This window comes from Clupea harengus, chromosome 20 (genome assembly GCF_900700415.2).
Source record: "Clupea harengus chromosome 20, Ch_v2.0.2, whole genome shotgun sequence".
Taxonomy (NCBI): Eukaryota; Metazoa; Chordata; class Actinopteri; order Clupeiformes; family Clupeidae; genus Clupea; species Clupea harengus.
This window is the reverse complement of record NC_045171.1, coordinates 17,416,459-17,443,917: the sequence shown is the minus strand read 5'-3', so window position 1 is coordinate 17,443,917 and position 27,459 is coordinate 17,416,459. Positions and strand designations below refer to the sequence as shown.

Genomic DNA, 27,459 nt, shown 5'->3' with positions numbered 1-27,459 from the left:
GGCTTATAATGCATCATACCGCTTTATGAGTGCAGTCATGTCAAGCAATATGTATACTTTATACCCTTAATGAATGTGTTTATAATGCTTTATGGACACTGGATTTAAGTAAAGGCAAGTTATACCAAAGTGATACCAAATGTCAAATACCCCTAAATACTCTCCCTGTCAACTAGCTGTAATTTAGTCCTACTTTAATATAACCCTAGCCCCTTGCTTCACACAAACTACAGTGCTAGACCTAACTGTAAACAGCACCTCGTTAATTCATTTTTTCGGTGAAAATAAATAATTTCTAGTGGGGTATTTCTACTGGGATGCATTTCAGACATTTGCTATCACCATCCATCTTGGCTAGTGAAGTGAAGTGAAAGTTGAAAATAGTTTGGCAGCTCATTGTTTAACAAAAACTCAAGATGAGGTAAAAGTCTCAGCTCATTCCGCTCGCTTCAAGCTCTTCTGCATGCGAGAGCGACAGGCGAGTGGGAACACCGTGACAGCATTCACAGCCTCGCCCACCAAATCCCAGACGAGACTAGACGGGCGCTCACCTTGTCCCTGATGGTCTGCCGTACTTTCTCCCTCTCGGCCTCCATGCGAGAGTGCTTGGCCTTCCTCTCATCCTCCTGCTGCCGCAGGGCCTCCTGCCTCTCCTCCTCCTTCGCCTGCGCGTCAGGGTCCTTCTCCTCCTCCCCTCCTAGCATCTTCCCCATGTCTTTGGTGGCCCCTGGAGGGATGGATAGTGGGAGGGAGAGAGAGAGATTAGGAGGTAGGAAGAGAATAAAAACAGTACCGGGTCATTAAGAGTCACAGAGCCTGTCTTAAACCTTAAGCAGTTACCGTCACACCAGTGTGTTTACAAGGTTGTAAAATGAACGTTCTAAATAATATACTCCAGCCAATATAATGTGGAATTTTAGAATCTTACGTTGTATTAGAATGTTCAACACTGCCCTGCTGAAGGGTTAAATCACCACTGTTCTACATGTCCCCACCTAACAGTTTATTTGGAGAGCACTTTGCTGTGGAAGGGTAGGGAATCAGTGTCTGTGTGTTTGCCTGGTCTAAGCAGAGGCATAATGACAATGGGCCTCATTCTCGAACGCAGTTAAGAAGAATTTAAGAGGAATTTAAGAGGAATTTCTTCTGAATTGGATTTAGGACAACATTTGGCATTCATGAATGTTTTCTCATCTGGGATTTGCTCTGAACTTCAGAAGACTTTCCGAACTCGAATTAGCAGTCGTAACTCGGCCAGAGTTTTCTCAAATGCGATTCCTTAAAAAACCACAAGATGGCCCCGTGCGCCCTCTTGTGGTTTTTTGAGGAATCGCATTTAAGAAAACTCTCCGTGTTAATGAATTTGTGAGAAATCGTTGGTGATTGCGTTCACATCAACTCTACAGATCCTCGGATTAAAGTATCATTAACAATTACGTTTCACATGTAGGCCTATAGTCATGATTCTACGAGGCACCGTGATGTCATAAAATAAATAAAAGGACTACACCGGAATGCTGCGCTCGTCTAGTTTTTGGCACTGCCGTCTGTGCAAGTACGGCAATCCAGAATTTTCAAGTAGTTCCACGTTGGTGGAACGAACTGCCTAGCACTACCAGAGCAGGCGCGTCCCTCTCTACCTTTAAGAAGCTTTTGAAGACCCAACTCTTCAGAGAGCACCTCCCTTCCTAACTGGCACTTCGACTAGTGCTTAACTTGCACTTATAGCAGTTACATTACTGCACTTCGTTTTTATTTCCTATTTCGTTTTTCTATTTCTTATGTAAAGTAGTATTTATTGTTACACTAGGTCTCTATTGCTCGTAGCTTGACTGTTCTATCCCTTGTACGTCGCTTTGGACAAAAGTGTCTGCTAAATGACTAAATGTAATGTACACGAACACTGCAAATGTAAGTGAATAAATAAATAAGCACTAAACTCAATCACGTTGATATAGCTATAGTGGAATAGAATGGACACATCTACATCCTGCAACAGTCCATCTCTGCACCGTTCAAGTCATAGACATGACTTTCCGCTTTGACATGACTCGTTTACGAGTTGCTTTCGTGTAGATTCGGTCGATTCCGACTGCACACGTCACTACGGTTGCGTGCCCTTATAAGGAGCTAGCAGGGCGTGTATGTATGCAAATTCAGGAGCACGAGAACGCGCTTTCAATTTAAGAAAACTTTTCCGGGGGAGCACAGCCCAGAAAACTTCTGCTGCGTAGGACCCCATTTTCAAGCGTACATGAATTTGGCGGATGTCTTTTGCTTACGTTGTTTTTCCGAAGCCCGTAAGAAACATTTCAGAAGAAACTTCAGAAAATGTTCGAGAATGAGGGCCAATGACATTTATCATTGCAGACACTCATGGAGGCAGAGAGATAGTAGATAGATAGATGGACAGATTAACAGAGAAAGAGAAAGAAAGAAAGAAAAATTGAAAGAAGACAGGCAGAAAAAAGATGGAAGAAAGATGGAAAGAAAGGAAGAAGATGATCCTAAAAAAAGGATGAAAGAAAAGAAAAAGGGGTTTTTTGAAAGAGGAGACAGGGAGAGAGTGGGCAAGGGAAAGAGGGGTCTGTGGTGACTAAGGTGTCATTAATAATGAGAACCACACTAATGGCCGTCATTAATACTCCCCGCCCTGGACCTGTTTAAGGTTCAGTGGACACAGGGACAACGGAAGGAGTTAAAATGAATATCTATTTCATTCTTTTCACCTCTCTCCAAAAATAGGGGGGCGTTTCAAAGCAACACAAAGAGAGAGTTTAAATATAGAACGAGATTGCTTTTTGGGAGAGTGGAGCCAGTACAGTCTCTTCTAGGCACTTGTCTTGGGACTGGAATCGTCTGCCACTGGTTTGTGTTTGTGACCTACTATTTGCTGGCATATCCTAGCTTACCTGGCTGCAGTCCTAGGTGTGTGTGTGTGTGTGTGTGTTTATGTGTGCTTATGTGTGTGTGTGTGTTTTTGATGACTGACTACTTCATCTTGCTTGAACATTCATTAAGGAACTCATAGGACAAAGGTCACGGATCAAAGTTATTCACAGCAAATCTAGTGTTGTATTTATAGACCTGCCACAGACTTCAAGGCCTTGTTAGGCCTGAGAATAGTCAACCACAATAGAAAGGAATAAACCCCCCCTTAATCAACATTACAGTTGTAGGGTTAAAAATAGCAAACATGTCACCATTGTACTGCTGTGTTCTACATACACACACAACCACACACACATGCGCACACACACACTTCAAATGCATTTTATGTTTAAACTGTTTTGGAACTACATGATGTCCTCATGTCTGTATACTTATATTTAAATAAATGTTATGAATGGAATATGTGTGTGTGTCTGTATGTACACACACACACACACACACACAAACACACACACACACACACACACACACACAAACACAAACACAAACACACACACACACACACACACACACACACAAATGTTTTTGTGCAAACAGACTCTTTCCTCACCCCAAAGCACATGTTACATCATAACAATAACAACGACCAGAGGGCCCTTTTAGGCAGAGGCGGCTGGAGAAAGACTCCCACACACCATAAAACTTTTCACATGCCACTGCACTCTTTGTCACAGATCCACCCCCAACTACCCCAACCCACCCAGCCCATAGTAGTCCCCCTCAACATTGTCAGGTTTTTTTTTTGCAGTTAGAGGTTAGCCTTGGCAAGAAGGGACTATTGCGGAGCCACACTCCCAGCCCAGCCAAATTCAGAGAGCGCTGACTGACTGATCAGGAAACAAAAAGGCTTGTGGTTTTGTTTGCCTGAGGAGAAGAAAAAAAATGTGTATCGTTCCAGCCAACGCTGTAATCAAACCCTCTGCCATCCTTTATGGCCGCCGTGAGTCATGAAGCCAGCGATTCTGATCAGTATTCTAGTGCTGAGTGGAGAATAAAAGATAGTGAGAAAAAAAAACACAAGAAAGGTCATTTTAATTTTGTTCCTGTTCAGGACACAGTATCTTTGTACTGACATTTCAATAGCAGCTTGTTAGAAAGACCCAACTGTGAATTAGCATCATACTTGTGCTTTATTAAGAAATTAAAATGCTTCATACATACAATAACTATGGTTCTGTGTGTTCCTCTATCTGTGTGTATATATGACAGGTGAGGCTTCATTAAATCACAGAACAGCTTCTATCCATCAGCTGTAGAACCATCTAGGCGAGGTTTCAGTGACAGCCCGGCCATCTACATAATGCATTTCCACCATTCATATTTACTTCAGTTATTATTTATATTCATAACTCACAAAGGAAAAACATTGTTGTGAGTATGCTATTTGTCGTCACTAAGGCTGGATCAGTCATTCGAAACAAATTCTAGCATCTATTATAATTTTCACTTTGATATACAGTGCGTGTGGTAATTACTCTAGTGTATGAGTCAGGTTTGTGGACAGCTCAAAGCTGTTAATGTTGAAATGAAAACAGCGACTGCGTGACAGCTGTCTGTTCCTATGGCGATGAAAGATCTCTGCCATCTGCAGTGGTCAGCGTTTCGCCCTGTGCTGTAGCAAGGATTTTGGCATCGTCAAACAACTCAGGGCCTCTCACACGCCCCCCCCCCCCCCCCCAAACTACAACTCACAGACTTCCGCCATTACATTGACACAGTCATTGTTGTGAGGGGGTGGGGGGTGATCGATCATAAATACAGGACCACCTGAGTGAATATGAATTATGTATGTGCCAGTGGAGTGAAAACTTTATCTGGGTATTGATCTGTTTCTCGGAGACTAAGAGGTTCTGGCCGCAGGCCAAGCTCGCTAAGGCTGGAGCCAGCATTCGATAGGTACTCTTTCACAGGAAGAGGCTTTAAAATACAGCTTTATCACTACTGCTGACTGTGATTTGATATACATGCTGCTAGATATGAACTAAAAAGCTTTCCTTCGGCAACACTGTCTGACGATTATTCGCATCTCTTTTCACACACAGTCGCTACCACAATCTAAAAGAAAAGGACAGACAAATACAAAGCACTAAAAACTGACATGCCAAAACCAGATGACTAAGAAGTGGTACAAACTATTTTTTGTTCTCTGCATTGTACTAATGTATTTCTACTGTATTTCTCAATTTGCTGTATTTCTCAAAACTGCTATAACCCTAAGACAAAGAACCAGTCCCTATGACCCTTTCCAGCCACATTATCTTGAAACAGTACATGCCCCCCCCCCACCCCCCCAACCCCTACACATTATTCTGATTATAGCACAACAGTGCCAGCCAGTGTCTTTAAAGTGGATATATGTCATCTGCAGTCAATCTGAACCATTTTGGAGATCCCATTAGGGTGTCATGCCTCAGCACTCAGACGTTACCTCACGACGTTGACGAGCATGATTCTGCATGAGCTACGGGGATTAAAAATAAACAAACTGGAACAAACACCATCTGGGGTCAGGCCATTTAGCAACCATAAGAGAGGGAAGAGGGAGGGAGCGAGGGAAAAGAGAGAAAGGGAGAAAGAGGGAAGGGAGAGGGAGAGTGAGTGAGAGAGAAAGAAAGAAAGATAGAGGGAGGGAGGGAATGACATATTCATAATTGATGACAGGCATTTATTATGCATAACTTATACAGCCACCTCCTGCATGGATGCACTGCCATCATCTGTGTTTTTAATTGCCTCCATCTCTCTCCACGGGCTCTTAGCAAAGGACAGTGTGCCGTCCTGTCCTGACCTCGTCCGTAATTGGGAAAAGCACTTGTGTAGGTGGACGCCTTGGAATGACAGATTGAAACTAGAAGGAGGTGTGCGAAGCAAGTTACCCACAATCCCTAGGGAGCTGTGTGCATGAGGTCAGTCTCAGGAAGGGGCCAGAGGTCGCATCCCCCTTGCGAGCTGCATAATAGATAATTAACTCAACCCAGGACATCAGCATCCTGACTGCTTTTACTGTTGGACCTTTCACAAGGTCATCTGTGTCTCCTGACTCCCCATAGCAGTACACTTCCTGTACCCTGAATAATTCAATTCAATTCAATTCAATTCAATTCAATTTTATTTTTTATAGCGCCAAAACAATAAAATTGTCTCGAGGCACTTAATAAGATTAGAATAAGTTCTTGCTTGTTTTAGTTCTAGTTTGGGTTCTAGTTCATAGTTCATGTTTGGATCGCACTAAGCTTGCTTGAACTTGAACTGACAGAATTGCCACTTTATCATTATCAACACGATGGTAATAGATATTGTCAAAAGGAGCTAGCACACTGAAAGTTTGCTAAGGAATATAAACATTTCTAGGTGGCAGTGCACTGAGCAGGTTCCCTAAGGGATGGAAACATTTCTTGCTAACTTCCACCAGACTTAGCTTGCTTGAGTCCACTTCTTCCTTCCGATGTAACAGCTTTACACACACAAAATAACTTGTAGGCAGGTAAGCTCACATCTGTGCAGATTTCCTGATTAGTATAGCCGACTCTTTAGTTGCTGATTACAGCGCCCAGGAGAGACATTTTTCAGCTCAGAGCATATATTTTCACACCAGGTGTCCCATGTATCTTTAAAAAGTATCGCTTGTAGCATTTTAAACTATTTTTGTTGTTATTCACAAACACAGCCAGGCAGTTTCACATGAAAGGATGTAGGACTTCAAACTGTTGACTTGCTAAAAATATGGATTACATAAAGAGAATCTGACTTAAAATAGTACAAAGCAGACTGGAGGAGGGTGTGGTAGTCATGGCAGTGATATTCTAACATCCTTCATTACGCACGCGGATGACGTTAATACAGACTCAGCTCTCTGTCCTACCAATCAACAATGGATGAGGAGAAAACCACTTCAGAAGTTTTCAAAATCTGCAGTCAATTTTTTAAAGCGACGCAGACCGCTTTCCATCCATGGCCCCCTGTGTTTGGCGCTACATCAAAAACGCTCCAGAGAAAAAGCAGCCGCTTACGCAGAGGGGATGAGATGCTTCCCGTCTGATGAAGTCTCGCTAATAGTGGTATTTATGTATCAGGGGGAGGAAAGGGAGAACAAAAATCTCCCCATTTATAGTTGATATGCAAATGTGCTGGCTTACCACATTTGCATGTGAATTAAGCGCTTTGCAATTCTTTGATGAAAGAAAAATAGTCAAAAAAATAGGTCAGTACCACTATAACTATACAATCCAAGCACCAAAACAACACCAACTGCCACTCCTTCAGAACGACGACTGGAAAAGGCGTTATTCCATGCTTGTCTCTCATTCGTCCATTAGCAGATAGGTCACAACTGTCCTGGCAGACAATGGAGTCACTTTGGAGTTAAGTGCCTGGGCTGCATCTGCTTATGTAATCCATTTTCCTTTTCATGCCAATGTTTACTTTCTTTCATTTTCTCTTGCCTTTATTATGTATTTTTTTCTTTCTCAAGCACGCTTCAGGTTCGTCTCCCAATCCCTCTCCCTTTTACATAATCACAGGACTCCCACTAGCATCCCCGCATCTGATGGTGCTGGTTTTCACTCCATGCGGGGTCTTAATGTATGCTTGGAGCCAAAAGCCATTCGACAAACAATTCCACAGGCTTGTGTGGAGCTTGTTTTGCACAGTCAGCTGAACAGGAGAAAGGACACGGGCCACTGGCTTCGCCTGGCAGACAGACAGCAAAATGCAGTGTGTTTCTGCGAGTAATCTGAGAGGGATGAGGACTGTTGTTAAGTCTTGTAAACGCTCGCATTTTCACCAGAGCCCCATGACATGTTAGGAATTTTAAAAACACGACCTTAGATGGACTTAATTAACTTGTCAAAAATATATGGTGGCCCACAATTATATGTTTTTCTCCATTTGAAATACTTCCTCTAGTCCTCAAATGCCTCATTTTTTCATCACAAAAACTACACATTTCACCTTTAACAATGTGTTGGTCTATGTGTTCTTATATGCCCAATCTGACATTGGGCTGCTCATAAAATAAACTCATCATTGCAGATGCTGACCTATCAATGCTCTGCTTCTTGCCCTGACCCCCCCCCCCCCCCCCCCCCCAGCTGAAGGGCAAGAAGGAAACACCAAGAGACCACATCTCATTTATCATTTAGGTCAATCTACACTCAGGAACCTGGCCTGCCTGGACCCATCACGGCAGCATGAGAACTAAAGGAGACAAACTACTCCATATGTTCACTTCCTCATCAGTTAAAGAGGATCCTACCCCTCACCCCGGTCCAATGAGATCCCACCAAGCTATGACATGAGGCATAAAGAGGGTCACATGACCAAAGGCTCTTCCAACACAGGCAATTTTCAACGTCTGGGGCCTCCAGGGGGATTGGAAGGAGGGGAATAAATCTACTTTATGACCCTTTACTCATTCTACTGATGAATCCGAATCAGGAAATTGATTCAAGGGCTCATTGACCTTTAGGCAAAGTATACCCAAGTTGATGACCATATCTGCACACAGCATGGGGGTGTAAAATATACTTTGCGCGGTGCAAAGTGGGCATGTGGACTGAAATGAATGTCATGGGGGAAATCGCAGATAACATTAAGGGTTGGGGGAAGTTCTGTATTTCAGCTAAGCACTCGCACAGAGTAGCAAAAAGAAAAACAACTGAAACCTCTATGGTAAAAAACAGCTTAAACATTTCCTTACAGTGCATCGCTGCTCATGCATTTTGTTCTCTTTTGGTTGCATACGTGTCTGACTTTAGTAACTTAATTAGCTGGCACAGCATGACTCATCAACAAAAGAAACCAAAGTGTTTTACATCTGAAATGTTAAAATGCTAAAGACTATCTCGGGCCACTTCAGTATCCTAACAATGTTGTACAGGTGCTGTAATCCTATTCCCTTCTAATACTATAGGTCACTATAAGAGCCTGCATGCAGTGGATTGACACATGAGATAATCCAGTGAATCAGTGACACTTACCGCCCAGAGCTTGCTTCATCACAAAATCCATGGTGCACTTGTGTGTTCAGGTCTTGGCAAAAGCTAAAGAGAAAGTTGCATGTAGCCCTCTGTTTCCCCCAGGCCTGGCTTGCTTGCTGCTGTCAATATGTGCTGCACTCCAGATAAATCTCTATCGCTCCTGTGGGGGAAGGCAGAGACAAACTAATCAGTGGGAGCGTTAAAGGGGTGCAGCCTGGGACAGGCTGGGGAAAGAAACATGGCACTTTTGCTAGCGTCAGTTTATAGCTCTCCGAAGGCTGGAGGGCTGCATAAGTATTTGCAGAAATTTCATAGAAGGTTGTTAACAAGCCAGTACAATATGTGCTTGATGAAATAGTTACTGTGCCTCTATCTTAACAGCTCTATTTGAAGCTAATTTGATAACAAGCAGCCACATTTGTTCCATATTCTTGGCACGCAGGGCTGAGGCCGCCAAAGATGAAGCCCACAACTCCATCTGTTCATTGATCTATCATGCAACTGAAACTTGATCACTCCTGTAGTCTCACTGAAATGGCAACACTGACAGACTCAATAAAGTGACCTACATTTTTTACAAATTAAACTTCTAATCAATATGCGGTCCTGTATGGTGTGCTGGCAGATGAATCATGATTATAAAGGAGACATTTCCAATGTGAACCTAATTCTACTGATGCTGTCTGGAAAGAGTTAATATCTGCCCTTATAAGATTGATGCCATGGTTTTTTGGAACATTCTGTTCCAAGTTAGTCAGCCACACAATGTTGCCAGATGAGAAACCTCTAAATGTCAACAAGACAATTTGCTGGTGCAAAGTAACATAATGCATTGTAATAAACAATCACTCAAATGGTACACGTCACTCTTTGTTTGATGTTTGAACTCAGCAAGTGAATAACCTGCGGAATTGTAACTATGGTGATTGTTACATCTAATACCGAATGCAGTGTCCGTGAAACACATTTCTGTAGGTTAGCGCCACGCAGCTTCTAGCATCAAAACACACCGTAACTAACTGACAGATAGCTTATCGACAGGTGTCGATACGTTCGAGCAAGGAAAAAAGCGTTGTGCTGCCTGTGCGTGTAGATTTAGCCACACTCCATTGTCTTTAGGCACCCCCTGGCAAGAAGACTATATTCCTACCCGCCCTCTGCATGGTGGGTTGGCCTCGTGTGTGAGTGATAATTGGGACAAGAGCATGTCAATACCTCATTACTTAGGTGGAATACGTCAGCATCTTCAGAGAATGAAAACTCGTTTGTTGATACCTGTGTGTCGAGCTGTTGGAATCACTCTCTCACACAGAAAAGAAAAAAAATGTGGGCTCATTTGTCAATTCACTGTCAATTCACTGTTCACATACATGGTGTAGGAACAGGTTGTTGATTTAAAACAAAGTACATGAAGACCTAAACTCAGTCACAAATTAAATGGTATTAAACGTTATATGTTAGGTCTATATCAGCCTGACTTCAACGAGCATGGCACATAAGAGTAGTGCACAACTGATTATGAGCGTTTTCCCCCCCATATGTATAGCCTATGTAAATCCACCACTGCAGCAGGGACCACACCAGTCCGTCAGAGGGGATGCATGCTCGCACACGCGCGCGCCCTCCCACCCGTCTGCAGGCTTTCGGATGTATGCTCTCGACGCTTCATCTTTGCAATAAATTGCAGCGTCCAAGACCAGGAGACGCACTGTGGTTGGCTTCAGCACCGCGGACAGGGGCTGTTTCTTCGAAAGACAAGCGACGGCTCCGCACATGAGAGGTTGAGGAGAGGGGTGTTAGTAGTCTAATAGCCTAAACGTGAGATCACAACATGTACGATTAAACTGACGTATTGCTTAATGGGGTAATGAGTCGCGAAATAGACGGTGTCTCAGCCCATTTACGAATCAGTCAGTTTACGAATCACAGTGAAATCAGATACAGACTGAACGTAACCCCCTGGTTGCCTCTAAACAAACCCCAGACGCCCTTCTCTTCCCAACCCAGAGACGCGAGTAAGTCATTATGTCACCGATACGGTTTCCCCGGCAGCACAGCGAACGGGTTACCTCTAAGACTTGAACAGTTGGAAAGCTATGACTTAAAGAGGCAGTAGAGACAACAGAAGATGTAAATAGCTTTTCCAGAGACAAAAGCTCGACATCACAGTACATTTATCACAATTAGAACATCGACAGAACTATGCAAACGCAAACATTTAACGCACAACTTCGGTAAACAACTGTTCTGAAGAGCAAAGGAAAAGACACATGTAAAAGCGGGCATTCTGCTGTCGAACTAACTACGAAGTAAACCATAAACGAAATGAAACTAAAGAACAATAGCAGCTAAGCATCAACACCCATATCTTACCATTTAAATGTTGGTGCAACAATATTGTCCAAAATCAAGTGATCCTCAGCATAAGTATCTTTCGTTGCTAACCTCTTTCACCGCCAACTGCTTCATGGGCTGGTTAAACGATCAATCATTTGTGACAACACACACTCTCTCTCCCTCTCTCTGTATGTGTAGAATGGAGGTGGGGTGTATGAGCAGGAAGGAGAGAGTGAGTGAGAGAGAGAGAGAGAGAGAGAGAGAGAGAGAGAGAGAGAGAAAAGGGCAGCCTTAATACTGACATCTTGAAGGCTTTGTAGGTCCTATATTTTAACAATGATGGGACACAATAACGCCAAACCTTCTTTCAGTAGTAGACTTCATCAGAGCTTCATAATATGCTTATTATCTCTCTACTGCCATGTCATTCACCATGCTAAACCATGACAGAAGGGGAACAAAAAGCGTCAGTGGCTGAACATTGTGTTTTTGTCCTGACAATATTTTGCTGATGAGGTCAGCTGAGTATTACATTTGACCTATTCTGGCATGGCAGGCTTGTGGACCAGTAATTCCATCCTCTTCGCATTGTCAAGCATGATTGCCTTACTTGTGTTGAGAATCAATTAAAGCAATCGAGGGCCACGGCATCGATTTAATTCTGCAGAATCTGGGCAATGCCCCTATCCATACTACCATTGTCTTGACTGACACTATTCTGTGTTATTTAAGGTTATCTTACTGTATAGCCTTTCATGTTCACAGGAGAGCAACAGAGACCACACTGAGTGGAGCATTTGTGTGCGTGGTGGTGGTGGTGTTGGTGGTGGGGGGCAGCAATGAAAGAGTAGCACGGGGCTCATCGCAGTATTGTGTAAATGCCCTTGCATGACCTTGGAGGCGCTTGACGCTCCATCAACCGAAAGCATTCAATACAGGCCCGCAAAGCCACATCCACCCACCAGCTTGTGGACGAAGCTCAGCTCTTATTCAATAGCGCCAACCACCCACCCACCCAGCCAGCCTGCCTGCCTGCCTGTAGGCTGGGCCCAGCACTGAAAGCTGGAACATTAGTTTAAAGGCCAGGCTGTAAATTCTCCTGCTCGCCTCAGTAGCGCCCGGAGAGTAATGACCAAGGGATTTCTCCTGGCGTGAACAGCACCTTAGTTGTCCCAGGTGTTTAAGCTGTGCTCAGAGTGGCATAATAGAGTGGCGACTGTTAAGTGCTTTCCCTGATCATCCTGTTGTGAAAAATAAAAAATATTGCAATTACGGAGCCACAAGGATAAACAACATCAAAACATAAAAAAAACAAATAGAATGTGTTCTGGATGACCTGTTTTGACATCAGAGGACCAAAATATGAAGCTTGATGGCACTTTAAAAAGCTTTGGGGCCTAAACATTTGTCTTGTTGTCCCTGTGGAGATGACTTTTCAAATTCAAGCCATCAAAAGTGTTTATATTTTTTTTTAGAGTTCCAAAAATAGTTTTGACATCTGAGGTCTGTTCTTTAAAGAATCCCCTTGCTGGAACCTTTCCTCCCATGACGAACTGAAAAAGCCACGGTGGAGCACTCTTCTCTTCGCAGAGAGTAGCCACTGAAAATGACCAGACCTGCGTTATCTTTTTATCTTGGCGGCTTCCATCGTGTTGCTGATCAAAGGCGGAAGGAAATGAAAGGTAGAGTGGAACATATCTCTCGGAGAGGCAGTGATGTGAGAGCCAATCACGCACGGCGAATAACAAAGGAGCCCAATGCCAAGGAGACACACAATACTATTCTATTGATTAGTCCATCTAATCCATTGACAGAAGGCTGAGATGGGAGAGGATACATCTGGACACAGGGAGAGTGGTCTATTTAGTGGGATTAAATGGGCCTACTCGTAAACGACAGCGGCTCTCGGACAGAAGTGGGTCCTCAGCGCATAGAACCAGAGCATCTACACAGTTAGTTTGAAGACAGAATTAGGAGAATGTATGAAGTCACGGTTGGGTGACATGAATTTGACAGGGTTAGGCCAATGATGAAATAGTGGTTTAGGTGCTCACTGTGAAAAAGCAGAAAAGCTGTTGGTTGGCCTATTTTTAAACATTGGCAGGCGCTATAGTTAAATTGCACACAGGAGAAGGTATTGTAACGTGCAAGAGCTCTCACATTGCTGAGGGAAGAGACTTGGAGTGATCCCAGCATGCCAGGCGGTAGAAGGCTTGTTAGAGAACTGAAACTCACTGTTAACTGTGCTGTCTGTGTCATATGCCATTAAATGTCTGTGTGTGATAGCCCCTGTGTTAGTTAGTGTATCTGTGCATCGCCAGCATCTTTGCAATGTCAAAGTAGACCATCTCTGTCTTTCGTCTCACTCAGTGTGTATCAGTGTTTTCTTGCCTGTTGCTTAAAAAAAATAAAGGTTTGCAGCCACAAGACACGACGATTGCAAGTTGTCTTCTTCGAAGAATCCACTGACGCTACAGTACTGTACATGCCATGAAGTCATGGCAAAAGTAGGACAGAAGATATAGAGTGGTGCAATATGAAATGTTTGAAAGGACTGCACATCCCATGACATGATATCTCAATTTATACTGCATTGATCTTCCAGTTTCAACAATTGAAAAGCATCTTTTGACCTCCACTGAGCTATATAATTACATCTGTACTGTAAAAGAGAACCCCTACAAATCCTGTGTGCATCCTTTAAAAAAAGAAAAAAAGATCCTCTTTCCACATGAAACACAACAAATATCTTGCACATTTTTTTTCAGCTATGACCACTGGCAAACAGCGAGAAGCTCCATCTTTCTGCACTTGAGGCAGTGAGGGGAATCTAAAGCTTACATAACGTCCATTTTAGCAGTGAGCTCTAGATAACTGCAGGGCATCTCTCCCTTTCACCATACCAGCCACTGATGTGTAAGACAGTATAATGTTATCTAAACACGGCCCACTCAAGCCAATTACTCTCTATTATTTCATCACCTTCTGTGATCTGCGCTTGACTTTAGATCTGGACAGATGCGGCCGTCTCAGTGGAAAGCTATGAAAGAAAAGACTGTCAGAATAATTGATAGAGTGAGCAGTTCAATACGTGAACGTGTCTATTCCGGAATCAAACATATTTCCAAATATAACTATTGTGTACGTTTGTTTATTGTGTGGTCGTGTGTATATATCTGGAAGTCTTTGTTTCCCAAACAATAAACTGAGGGTATAAAAAAAATATATATATATTCTGGCCCTATATTTCCACAGACACAAAGTACTGTTTAGGGGCAAAGCAGCTAAGTCTGTTTAGTTATTCTTTCATGTCATTTCCATGATTACTGTCACAGTTCAAAAGTTCAGTGCTGCTACCTGCTCGATGAAAATGACTTTGGATCGATGGATAAAGCAAAGGCATTGGGATATTGCTTCAGTGTCTTTCCATCATGATAGACATCCTGTTCAGCACGTTTCACCATTATCCATGGGCTACTGGGATAGAATATTATTGGTTGGCTTCGATCCACTGTGACATCAGATTCACAGAGATTTCAAAGTAATATCCTTTTGTGTGTGTGTGAGAGATCGACAGAGATAGAGAGAGAGAGAGAGAGAGAAAGAAAGAGAGAGAGAGAAACCAAGACAGAAAGAAAGATAGACATAATGAGGGAGAGCGTGGTCAGTGGCTTGACTGGTAAAAACCTTCACCAGAGCTACCGTTTTCCGGCCCTTAATGAGTTAGGAAAGCAGGGCTCGGAGGTGGAAAAATCAATGGACAAAGATGGAATCCTAACTTGGAGCGCCCTGCAGCCAACAGGGTGTGGAGAATTGTGACCTCACAGCTCAGAAAGACATCATTTAAAACACCATTTTCCCAGGCAGGCAGCTTCACTGGCCCTAAAAAAAGAAAAACGATATCTTGCAGCCGAAAAAAAACATGCCTTCTCAGACCTGCTTTTTCAACAACATCTTAGTTCCTTTCCTAGCACACTGCTAGACTTTGTCAAAATTACTTATGACTCTCTTTTGCATTCCTGTTGCTGTTTTCCCTCTTTGAAAGATGACTTCTGCATTTCCTTGAAGCCAAACAGAGACCATATAAATCTTTCCCCTTCAAAAAATGCATATATATATAAATCAACTGAAAACACATACATCGACATAATACAGAATCCCGCTCTTGAACTCCATGCCTCAGTCGATGCTATGCAGTCTGCCATAATTTATTCATGTAACTCGATGGGCGTAAATGATGTCGGTCTTTCTTGCTGGAGGGTGAGGCAAGCACAAGTCCATTTTTCTAATAATAATCACCCTGGGATATTTTGACACAGAATCCTCAAGGGCTTATTATGAATAAGCTATGACTTTGCAAACACTAACCCTCACTTACTGGTCAGAGGAATCATATGTTCTTAAGTGCATTAGCTTACTTACTTATTAGTATGTGGTTGGTATGTTCTTGGTAGTTTGAATATGATTGCTCTCACCGCAGAGAACCTGCAGCGTGTGCCTCGGATTCAAATTGCCATCTCGACCGATCATATACCTTTCCTCCCTCTTACGTGAATGAATGATTTCAATACATCATGAGGAGACCCTTGATCAGTCTGTGTAACACGTCAATGTGTGCCTCCATGCTTACAGATCATCAGTTGTACCCTCACGGGGGAAATGTCTCCTTTCTCTAATTTCACCTGGCTCTCTATACTGCCACTGGCACACACAAATATATATAGAAGCGGTGAGAAGCCGTACCTCTCGTCTGCGTCTCCCCTGTCAGTGCAGTGATTTAAAAAAAGACGGCTGACAAATTGACACGGGGGGCTGCATTGCCTCACGTGGAGCCCTTTTGAGTCAATATCTCATTCCCTTTCATTAAGGGCGCACATGGGGTAGGACTGGTGATGGAAGGGGTGGGGGGATGGGGTGAATGGAGGGGTGGGGTAGTGAATGAGGGGGTGGGGTGGGGGAGGGGTTGGCTATTACAGTAGGGGCTGTTGGGATAGAGAGTGTAGCACCTGTCTAGAATCTAGTGCACAATCCCATCGGTTTAGTAAGAAGTTCAGAATTCTTTGTGTAAAACGGAATATTTATCATACTGTATCAATAATAGTAAAAACCTTATTACACAGTGATATAAAAGCCATTACAGATGGCCCAGGAGATGTAAATGTGGATGTTTCTGCTCCCAACTGTTTGCAGTAAAACCATTTTGAATCTGTTATGGAGTCACTAATTACAAATACTAATTTAAAATGAAGTATATCCAATAGTCTGGCTCTTTTGCTACTGAATGCAGGGCCATTTATCTAGCCGGAGTCGTCTGATTTATTCACTGCTTGCCTTTTTGCCAAGCCACATATAGATAAGTCAATAACCAAGAGGAAGGCAAACACATAAAGATGCCATTTTACCTCAGGGTGAAAAAACAAAACAAAACAATAACTGACTTTTCTTAACAACAGTTTAAGGACTGTGTAATTATCAGGCAAAATGCCACTGCGCTCAGTATTTTATGTCTTCATAAAAAAGCCATTACGGACATCATCTTACCACAACATGCTAAAGCTCTGTTCAGATGTACATTAAACACATTTCCAGGACAAGACACACAAACACACAACAACAACAACAACAGCAAAATAAATCGCTTTCATCTCATTCTTTCATCTTCAGCTACTGTATTAACTGCCCATTTTGAGTAAAGTAAACACAGTGCCTTTCCCATGGCTGACTTTTTCCCCAGGCAATGCGTTTTGAAAGCGTCGATGGACTGACTGAAGCACTGATGAAGCATAGAGTTCAGTCTGCCATGTAGATGTCCATCTAGAAGTTAATCTGCAATGCTCAGGGCCTTTTGAACATGAGCAAATCAACTCAGAGAGGAGGGAGAGTGATATTACATTACACTAAGATGGTCTAGAACGGGGAGCACTGTGGCGCAAACAGTAGCCCCGACCATATTCGGGCTTGACGCCCATGGAGGACACAGGTTCGAATCCGGCCCGATGTCATTTCTCCTGTCCACTCCCCACCCCTTCTCCCTCTCATTTCCTGTCCCACTCTTCACTAATCTATCAATTAAAGGCATAAAAGCCCCAAAACAAATCTTTAAAAAAAAAAAAGATCTAGAAAAAAAGGTCTAGAACCATACCCCTAAAGTATGAGTTTAACATATAAAATATAAAAGACACAAATACTGATAAACAAATGCTGATTGACTACAAATATACCTACACATTTTGTAAATGCTAGTTAACCCTTGTGCTGCCAACACAAGTACTCCACAGTGCTGACATACTGAGGGACCATCTGTTACACGATACTGACTACTAGACCAGACAGTCTGACAATATATCACACAAATATTACCAAAACTACAATACCCAAATTCAGCTCCCATGGATGTGATGATAAACATCTGCAAACATATCTGTTTGTTCTGTTCGAGTCCATTGCTAACTTGCATTAAAACATCTCAGTTCAGCTATGTTTTAACTTTACTTATTGTCCTCTTTTACTATTAAAAGCTGTTAGTCAATCGATTAAGCTTTGGAAGCACTTTGAGATGGATGTATTTGTATGCAATGCGCTATAGAAATAAAATAGAAATACAATTTTACTGAAAATAAGTCTAAGTAAAACCTGACTGCCTAGGGTGTCCTAGTGACATCGTCTCTTGAAGGTCCGCTACCGTCTCGACCTGCTGCTGTTGAATGTGCGACTCCACCAGACATCATGTGTTAATTAAATCTCATTAACGTAGCCAGAGGATAAGGCCAGTTAGGTGCCAAAAAGATCTGTGTGCTAACACACAATTGGTGTTGAATGGGTGTCAGTGTGTGTGTGTGTGTGTGTGTGTGTGTGTGTGTGTGTGTGTGTGTGGAAAAGAGAGTATTTGTGTATATTAAGAATATTTGTGTATATATATTCCTGTGTTTGTATATTGAGGTTAAAGATTCTACTGTGTAGGTTAAAAAAGGCAAATAAAATAGGCTACTGTGCAGTGTGTGTTGCAGAGAGGAAAGGAGAGGGATTGTGTGTGTGTGTGTGTGTGTGTGTGTGTGTGTGTGTGTGTGTGTGTGTGTGTGTGTGTGTGTGTGTGTGTGTGTGTGTGTGTGTGTGTGTGTGTGTTTGAGGCCTGAGTGATACTGGAGGGCATGGTATGAAGGGTAATTAGGTTACGCTGTGTGCAGACCCCCTCGCTTCCCAAAGCGAATCTGACAGCAGAGCAGCGTTGAGGATGAGATTAACTACTTGGCTTGTGGCCCGACCCTAACACTGTACAGATCTGTGCCTTCATTAAGGCTTCCAGAAAGACAAAACAAACACATCCAGGAAAATAGTAATATGTCAAAACGAAGACCATTTTCTCTCTAAGAAGTCATATTTGGTGTCATGAAACACCTTTTGTTTTAAACGGAGGAAATAGCCCATGGCATGCTAAAGTTATACCAAGAAAATTAGTTAAATTTATACGGCAGCTTGTTGCTAAATGATAAAAAAGACAGCAACTTTTTTTTTTTGCTGTAGGTGGGTAAATCTTAACACCATTCTTGGGGAAGGAGATTAGCGGAGAGTTTGTATACGGAGTATACAGAATCCATTCATCGCTAGGCATCCTTTCACCCCGTTTGGTGGATCTTACAGTTTTTAAGCCTCAAGCATGAAACTCGGAGGCTTTGCGATGTTTGCAGTTTGGCCCAAATGCATAGCGACACCCACGCCATAATCCATGTGCAGCCAGTCACACGCTTCTGTGGCGTCCAAGTCCGCTCCTCTCCGCTCCTCTCCGCTCCTCTCCTCTCTTCTGTTCCCGTTCTCTCCATATCCGTGCAGGCCAATTAAGAGGCATTATAACAACAGGTGGAGTGGAGGAGTTGTTACCCAGACAACTGCATCTTATGCAAAATATCAAAGCGGAAGTCAACTAAACGCTGCTGTAAGGAAGAAGAAAAAAACAAAACAGAGAGCATTTTACAGAAAGAGAGACCTAGACGGTATAGAGAAGGGCAAAGAAAGAAAAAAAAGAAAGAATGAAAGAAAGAGAGACAGACAGGAGAAGGCAGAGAAAGAAAGACAGAGGCATTGGGAGAGACGGACAGAAAAGAAAATGTAAAGGAAGCAGAGGGAGACGGAGAGAGAGAAAAACTCAGAAAGATATCAGAATATACAGACAGAAAGACAGGGCCAGAGAGAGAGAGAGAGACTGAACGTTGGTGTGATGGTAGAAACAGACAGAAACAGAGGAAAGATGGAGAAAGAGGGATGGCCCTCACTTCTGCTCGGTGCGCCTCCTCCCTGGCTGCCGGAGCCGCCACCTCCCACTCGCATGAAGAGGATACCAAGGAGCTTATTCCCCCCTGGCACAGCACAGACCGCCACAGCTCTGTTCTCAAACTCTCTGGCCCGCAAAGCTCTACATCCCCCAGGCCTCCATCCAACTATTCTGGTCCTGTGCTCCTTCACCTCTCCTCCATCTCCATCTCTATCTCCTCCACCCCACAGCTGGCCATGTCTGTGTTGCTGCCAGTTTCTCTCTCTCTCCCTCTCCCTCCCTCTCTCATATTTCACTCTCTCTCTCTCATGCTGTCTATCATCTGAATCTCCCCTTCTGTCTGTCTGTCTCTGTCTTTCTCTCTCTGTTTACAGTATAGGGACTGTGTCTATTGTTCATAAGGCAGACACCACTAAGTCAAGCCACTAAGTACCAGCCAACCTCCAGTTGTGTTGATGGAACCGCCACCTGATGTCTCCCGCTGGCATTTCTGGAGCCACCTCATCAGCAACCACTGACCTGTGGGCCTGTGTAGCCACATACAGCTAGCAGACCACCAGGTGAGTGGGGTGGTGATTACCCCCCCAGGTCCCATGAACCTCCTGCTTAGAGGTTGTCAAAACAGACCAGTGGGCAAGAGGTCAGGCTATCCAAAAAGGTCAGGGACGCAATCCCCCCCACCCCCACCGACTCATGAAGCTAACTGTTCTGTCACAATGGGGTATCTGCATCAGCATCACCTCACAGTGCAAAGCGCAGCACCAGAGGAGCTCCAGTGGAGCTGCTTCGCTTCTACTGGAACTGCATTCGAGAGCCCTGCGAAAGCCCACGCACTTTAGTTATGCAACTTGCCCGAGGACGTATGTATGTGAGCCTTCCTTTTTTAATGTGTTTGAAGGGTGTGCTTATACATGTGTGTGTGTTTATGTATGTGTGCCCATGAGCTAGCCACTCCCATGACACACACACACACATACACAAACACACACTGAAGTCTGGGAAGAACAGATAAGGCTGCCATTAACATGCTTGGAGCCTCTTTCTAGTCCTATTATCGCTGTAACATTTGGCTAGATTAGAGGGGGCTATCCAGTCTCTATCTGCTAGTCCGACCATGGCTGGATTTGGTGGCGATGTGCTGTCTTTATCCATCCTTTATCCTTTGATTTGATCTGTGGCAGTCGCGTGGCAGGGAACCGTGGAGCCATGCTTTGGAGCAACATGCCGGAAGCCTAGATTGAACAGGCGAAGCCTGGCGAGCTAAAGGTCTCTTTTTAAAATTAGCTTTATGGAAATGCATTGGTCATGAACAGCATGACAAATCTAGCCTATTACTGTTCCTTCTTCCTTCATCTTCACACCTCCCAGCTTCTTAGACTCCATCAGTTCTTACCCGCACTGGTAAACCTCAGGCAACTCAGTGACCATGGATTATTACCGCCTTCAAAAGAGCCAGACTACAGAGACCAAAAATCCCCATCACACATCTTGATAGAGGTTATTTTTATGTTAATAAATAATTTATCGTTGGATTTCTGTCTCTCTCTCTGGATAAAGAAAGCGCCCGGTAACAGGGCTACTTTTATGAACATCGTGGGCGGAGGAGGCTTTGAAAACCTGCTGCCATGCACCTGTCGTGCTGCAAGATGAGTGACACGTTGGCTCATCCTGATCAAGCTGCCAATTGTGACACAAATGACAGGGAGCTACCCCCCCAACACACACACCAAACCCCAACTCCCCCTCTCACGCACACACTTCACACTTTCTTCTGAAATGTGAAAAGCTGAATGGTGTGTTGAATGGTGTGTTTTTTATAGATGTCTCTCCCTCTCTCTCTCTCTCTCTCTCTGTGTGTGTGTGTGTGTGTTTGTATAAGATAGAGGTGACACTTGTATAATGAAGACAGCATGACGCCAGATAAATAAAGCATGTGATTGTTTTTGTCGTACTGACTGGCTATGTTTCTCCTCAGATGCAGTCATATGAAATGAAACACACTCGTTCCACAACCTTCACAGTCAAAGGAAATGTGGCGTTGTTTGAGCGTCTCTTGGTGTGGAAAGCAATAGATCACAGATATCACTGAATTTAAAAATAGGAACATTCTGGAACAACTGGGGCTTATGTGTGTGGTGTGTGTTCCTAACACTCATAAAGTTGTACGCCTAGCAACCCACTAATATCTCATGCTCACACAGTCATAAATCAGAGTCATAAATCAGTGATTACCTTCACATTTTACATCCAGTCAGATAAGAAGAAGGCAATGCTGCCAAGCCAATTCAGGGAACATTGTGTATGCATACAAAATGTTTAAACCAAATAGTCCCCATCTTTTCAATACATCCAAAATCACACATACTGCCTTTATCAGCAATTTTTTTCTTCTTTTTTACAAGTTGTTTTATATCTCAATGTAAGTGTAACATTAGTTTATGGTAGTAACCATAGACATATATACATATATACATGTATATATGTCTACGGTAGTAACACCTTGGTTTTACTCAGCGTAGTGCTCAGATCACCACTTGGCACATTGTTAGCTGCCTTACACACACTTACTCTCTGCCTCTGACTTTGTTGTGTGTGTAGATGGTTTCTAAATACACTGATATATAAATGCATAGATACATAAATACATACATACATAGTGTACATACATACATACATACATACATACATACATACATACATACCAGGCAAAAACAAAAAACAACAATTTCATTCAAAGACAAATAACATATTGTGCCTCCTCCGATTAATTTATGATGTACAGCATGATTTTTGTTTCACTCTGAACTTTTGTAGACGTTAGATAGACAAACATGCACTCAGTTATACCATCTGACAGACACCTGTTTGCTTCAGCTACGCATTAGAGACTTTCACTAGTCTTTTGACGAAACTATTTCATTCTGCAATTTCTTCGTAATTCAGTGCTGACTACAGGTCAGTTTGTTAGCTGACAGCATTATGCATGTGCAAAGCACTATATAAAGTGTATTAAAATGCCATTATTTTCAAACTTGTTATATTCTCAGAATGATATACAAAATTAAAAATAATGGCAACCATGGCAAAGTCAGTTGAATTTTTTGTAAATTCAGTACTGTCATACATAGGAATAACGCAGAACTTTCGCAAAACGAGGGGAGCAAGAGATTATATAGTTCACACTGCAGATGGTGCAAACGACACAGCTGGTGTGGACTCAGTTATCCATGTCGTGTTAATGACGGTATGGTTTTGAGTGAGAAAATCCTGAGCAAAACTGATCTGGGTTCAGCCCTTGAGGGCACGGGAGTTATTCAAGCGGCACCGATTCGGTCGTTTTCTACAAGAAGTAAGTGAGCTCCTGTGGACCAGGGTCGACGTTCACATGTTGACAGCTCAAAACGCTCAAAAGATAAGCACGATTCCTTTAAGCTTGAGGGGACTCGGAAACATTACTGTATGAACAGTTTCCCAGAAAGCACGATGATGCAGTTGTACAATTATGCAAAGGGAACAGTGCAATGTATGGCTGGTTACCATCAGAGTTACAATGGTATAAAAAATAACACTGCTTTTTAATTCTTCATGTTAATTAAACTGAGTTGCGAGTGCTTTTGAGTTTCACAACACAAGTCACGCTGAAAAATCTAAAGCACCACTTGTTTGTGAGACAGAGTTTGACTGGTATTCAGTGATGTTGCCCTGACGCATAAGCTGACAATAACTATAACTTTATTTACAACAACCTATGAGTAGGCTACATCTGCATGCATGTACGCCTCTACCTTAAAGCGGGGAAATGCAGGCACTGTCAGGGAGAAAATCACTCCAGTAGGTTGCTTTAAGCAACAAGCTAAAATCCACCTGTGTTGTTGCCCCCCCTCCTCTGCTTCTATATCCTTCAGCGCACCCCACCTCAGAAGAGCCTATAGACGCTCGCACGCTTCACCCGTGCATTTAGACGCAGCAGCTGATAAATTATTTAAATAAAATGGCGCGTTGAAACTGGATTGAACCTTCTTTTCAAACCTACCACACGCCCCAGAGTGCTGACAGACTATGGCTAGGTTGGGAAATTACACCAGTCTGTAATGCATTCAAGCTAAATATATGATCTAACAGTTTCATTCAAGGATGCATCAACACGTTATTTACGTCGGACAGGCGCTCTAAACAGCTTGCAGCATTGTTTCTAGACCTCAACTAAAAAAAGAAACAAAACAACGGATGGACAAAAACCATGTTTACCTGGCGCCTTTCTCAAACACTTGTCCTTTCCTTACAACATGGTGCTGAAACTAGCCGTTCACGCCTCATCCTGCATGCCCAGCCCTTTGCATCGTTGTGGCAAATATCGATAGCATGCAGATACAGACGGGGGGAAGAGGGGAAATCACCAGAACTTAATTGATGCGATCGCTAATAACAGCATGCGATGGTAGAAGATTTACAAACCTCCAGGCTCCGCGAGAGTGAGTGAGACGGCTACGCTGGTCTTCACTGGTGTGATTTCAGGGCTTCTAGTCCTTGCCTCTCGTATCGCTGGTGCCTCCTCCCTCCTGGTAGCTCGCACCCTCCTCCCTTTCTGTTCACACTCTCCAAGCTTTCCCAATGAAAGGCTCTATAAATATGTTGACGCGCAGTGGTCATGAATTTCTCCAAGATTTTTGTCCTGTCACACCGAGGGGTGTTTCCGGGGAATCTAACGTGATTCATAGATCTGTGGACTACATGGTGATTTGTCATGAGTGGCAGCTCAATTCAGTTGTACAGGCGTGTGCATGTCGAGGGGTGCTTGCATATATATGTATGTATGGGAATATAACCGTCAATGTGAATATATAAACTGAGATTTGTGGGGGGCCCTAGGTGCTGAGGAAGCACTGCCATTTTGTCATAAAAAAACATGAGATTTTGTTGGATGGCTTTACTTGTACGTTACAATTAGATAGGATCACTTTTTTGTGAAGCACAACAACTGAGAGCTGAGCTGTATGAAACTGTAAAGGTGGTGATGAGGACAGAGAGGATAGAGAGAGAGGGAGAGAGAGAGAGACAGACTTCTAACAACCATTGGCATATGTGTTATTTTAGTACACTTTTCTGGTTAAGTCATCCTGCAAATTGTGGCTCATCAGCCCTGCGCCTTTCATTCTACAGCATGAAGATAAACTGCGTTTAAGCCATGGGTCATGGACAGGGGCCCTCCCTGGGTCAGCTCTAGGGCAGACATGAAAGGAAAATCAATCCAATCCAATTGTATTCGTTTATATAGCGTCATTAGCAACAGACATTGTCTCAAAGTGCTTTACAGAGCCCAGGGCCTTAACCTTACAGAGCAAACACAAGGCGACGGTGGCAAGGAAAAACTCTCTTGACTTGACAGGAAGAAACCTCTAGCAGAACCCAGCTCAGAGGGGGGACCCATCTGCATGAAGCCGACCCTTTAGGCGGATAGAGGGGGGGGGGCATCCATACATAGAATAAAGCAATTGCTTCAGACAACAGGCATACATACAGATTGCAGAGTGTAGAAAGGGTGACAGTAAGCAAACAAAGATAATGGTCATACCACATATTGAGGATCTTACTGTACCCATGAACTGATGATTATGATCATATTAGCCGAGACATGGGTAGTTAGGTTGGCAATCTGAATATGTGTGAATCTGAATACAGCTTAGAAACGACATCCAGCATCAGCACCCAGGCTTTTCATCCACCAGTCAGACACAGTCCAGGAACATGTTTTTGCCCTGCAGTCAATTGGGGCTTGGATGTTGTGCTGCTCCCATCACCACACTGGATGGTAGTCTGTCATCGTGCTATTTCATAGCGGGGAAGAGCAAATACCCGGAGCAGGTGCTGTCTGTTTGGGCTCCAGCTGCATTGTCAGTGCTGACATCCAAGACGAGACAGAAATGGACAAACAAAGCAACCCGCGCTACAGGCAGAGAGGGAAACCACAATGGCCCTGAAAGTGTGAGGGTATCATATATCAGCCTACTCATAATGGAGGCAGGGGAGAAAGAAAGAGAGAGCGATAGAGAGAGAGAGGGAGAAAGAGAGAGAGGATATGAGAGACTACAGCAGCATGCTGGACATACGTAGATGATATCTAACAGCCAAGAATTGGGGAAAGGGGGATGGGGGGGTTGTTGAGCGTGTTTGTGGCAAACTGCAATCCTATCCTATGTCCGATAGACAGCCAATCGTGCTGTGCTATCAAAAAAATCTATAAATATGGACAGCGTGGCTATAATTTCCCCAGCACAGATCCATTTCAAGGACACAATGGGGTCACATTTTTGTGATTTTCCAATATCGGCTCAATCAGACATGAATAAATGTTTATGTTGAGTGAGTTCATGTCCTGGCAGATAGGGAATATGTGATCTTAAACAAGCTCACAGTAGATGGTGTGAGTTGCAGAAGATTGTTTATATGTGGATGTCAATTTCACAGTGTTCACTTCAAGAACAGCTATGCCTTTGACAACATTTCTATTGTCTTGTGCACTTGAAGATTGTGTTTGGAGACCAAATGCAGACAAATGCATTACAGTAAAGTGGTTTCACAATGTTGTTATTTTATTATTTCATTGCACAAAATAACACAGCCATGCAAGCTCATTGGCTTCAGTCATTCAGTCACAGAACATCCTCATTGTAAATCACTTTTTCCCTTCCCACATTTCCTTCTTGGAAATCTCTTGGACAGATAGCCGCAAATAAGGAGAATTCTGTCACGCCAAGAAGACAGCAATCCAAGTTCATCCCATGGCTTGATGCAATTGAATTACAGCATGCTGCATTTCATTGTCCTGAGAGGAAGGGTGTGTGTGTGTGTGTGTGTGTAAGTGTGTGTGTGTAAGTGTGTGTGTGTGTGTGTGTGTGTGTGTGTGTGTGTGTGTGTGTGTGCGTTGTTTGGACAGATTAGTGTCTCCAGTGCTCTGCCGACCACACCATGTCCTCTCATTAGTCCCAGCACTTCAGCCGTGCTCTAACATCCTTTCCTGTTTTTAAGCATATTCACATTCACATTTCAAGCCAGTTGTTTCTCAAGTTTTGCCTCAGTGATGGAAGCTGCCAAAGGCCTATGTATGTGCACTTGTGCGTGCGTTTGGCTCATCAAATCTGTTCTGCAACTTCGATATTGCTGAGAGGAAAATAGCCCCCCAAAAATACCAGATATGTTGCTGATGTTTGACCATGTTGTGATCATGTCTATTCGTATAAACTCAGAAAACTCAGAATATCTACGCAGTACAGTATCCCTTTTGAATCTCTTCTTTTTACATTTCATTTTGGGACGCTTCTCTCACAGACTCTTGTGTCTCTTCCTTTTCCACGGGGCCTTGCTTTGCTAAACTGGCCTTCCTAAGGCTTTCATTTAATTTAATTCAGGGACAGCGTCAAAACATTTCACTTAACAACTGAGAGAATGAATTACATGTCTCCATATCAGCATCTGTTCTATCATATCACTGAAGCACAGGCCAAGGGTGACCAGGCAAGCTGAATAGGGAAAGGGTCAGGATATGTACCTGGTCCTGTGTGTTTACAGATTGGAGGCTCTCTCCCAGGGTGCTAGATTGTCAACCGTGGACAGCAGCTGGTAGCTGAACCAACCCCACCCCCCCACCCCCGCTCCACCTCCCCCTCCACCTCCACCCTCCCCACACCGCCTTCAATAAAAGGGCAATAACCCTTTATTCATGAGGCACAGGGCTGGACCAGGATATGCAATTTCAGGCTGTCATCCGTACGCCTCCTGTGTAAACAGCTAAACAAAATGAGCTTGGGTGTGTATAGCTGGTGCACTGCCTCATTACTTGTAATGCTGTTGTTCTATTTATTTATTTATATATTTCAACGGCTTGATACTAGCATTACATTATCAACAAATAAATGCATACACCATTTA

The 27,459-nt window shown here is 43.3% G+C and overlaps 1 protein-coding gene across 3 annotated transcripts in view; it reads right to left on the bottom strand.

Annotated features, from left to right (window-relative positions):
* The window catches only part of cplx2 (complexin 2), a 32,186-nt gene extending 7,987 nt beyond the window's left edge, over positions 1–24,199 (bottom strand). The window contains exons 1-3 of one of the 3 annotated variants that reach the window (XM_031587077.2): positions 23,989–24,199; positions 8,931–9,090; positions 552–727 (exon numbers count right to left, since the gene is read on the bottom strand). In XM_031587077.2, coding sequence (XP_031442937.1) covers positions 552–727; positions 8,931–8,961 — 207 coding nt within the window. In that variant the 5' untranslated portion in view covers positions 8,962–9,090; positions 23,989–24,199. Of the gene's footprint in view, positions 1–551; positions 728–8,930; positions 9,091–11,303; positions 11,479–23,781; positions 23,894–23,988 lie in introns of those variants that run through there. The other 2 variants (XM_031587078.2, XM_012834399.3) reach the window with 2 other exon arrangements.
* Between the last annotated feature and the right edge of the window lie 3,260 nt (positions 24,200–27,459).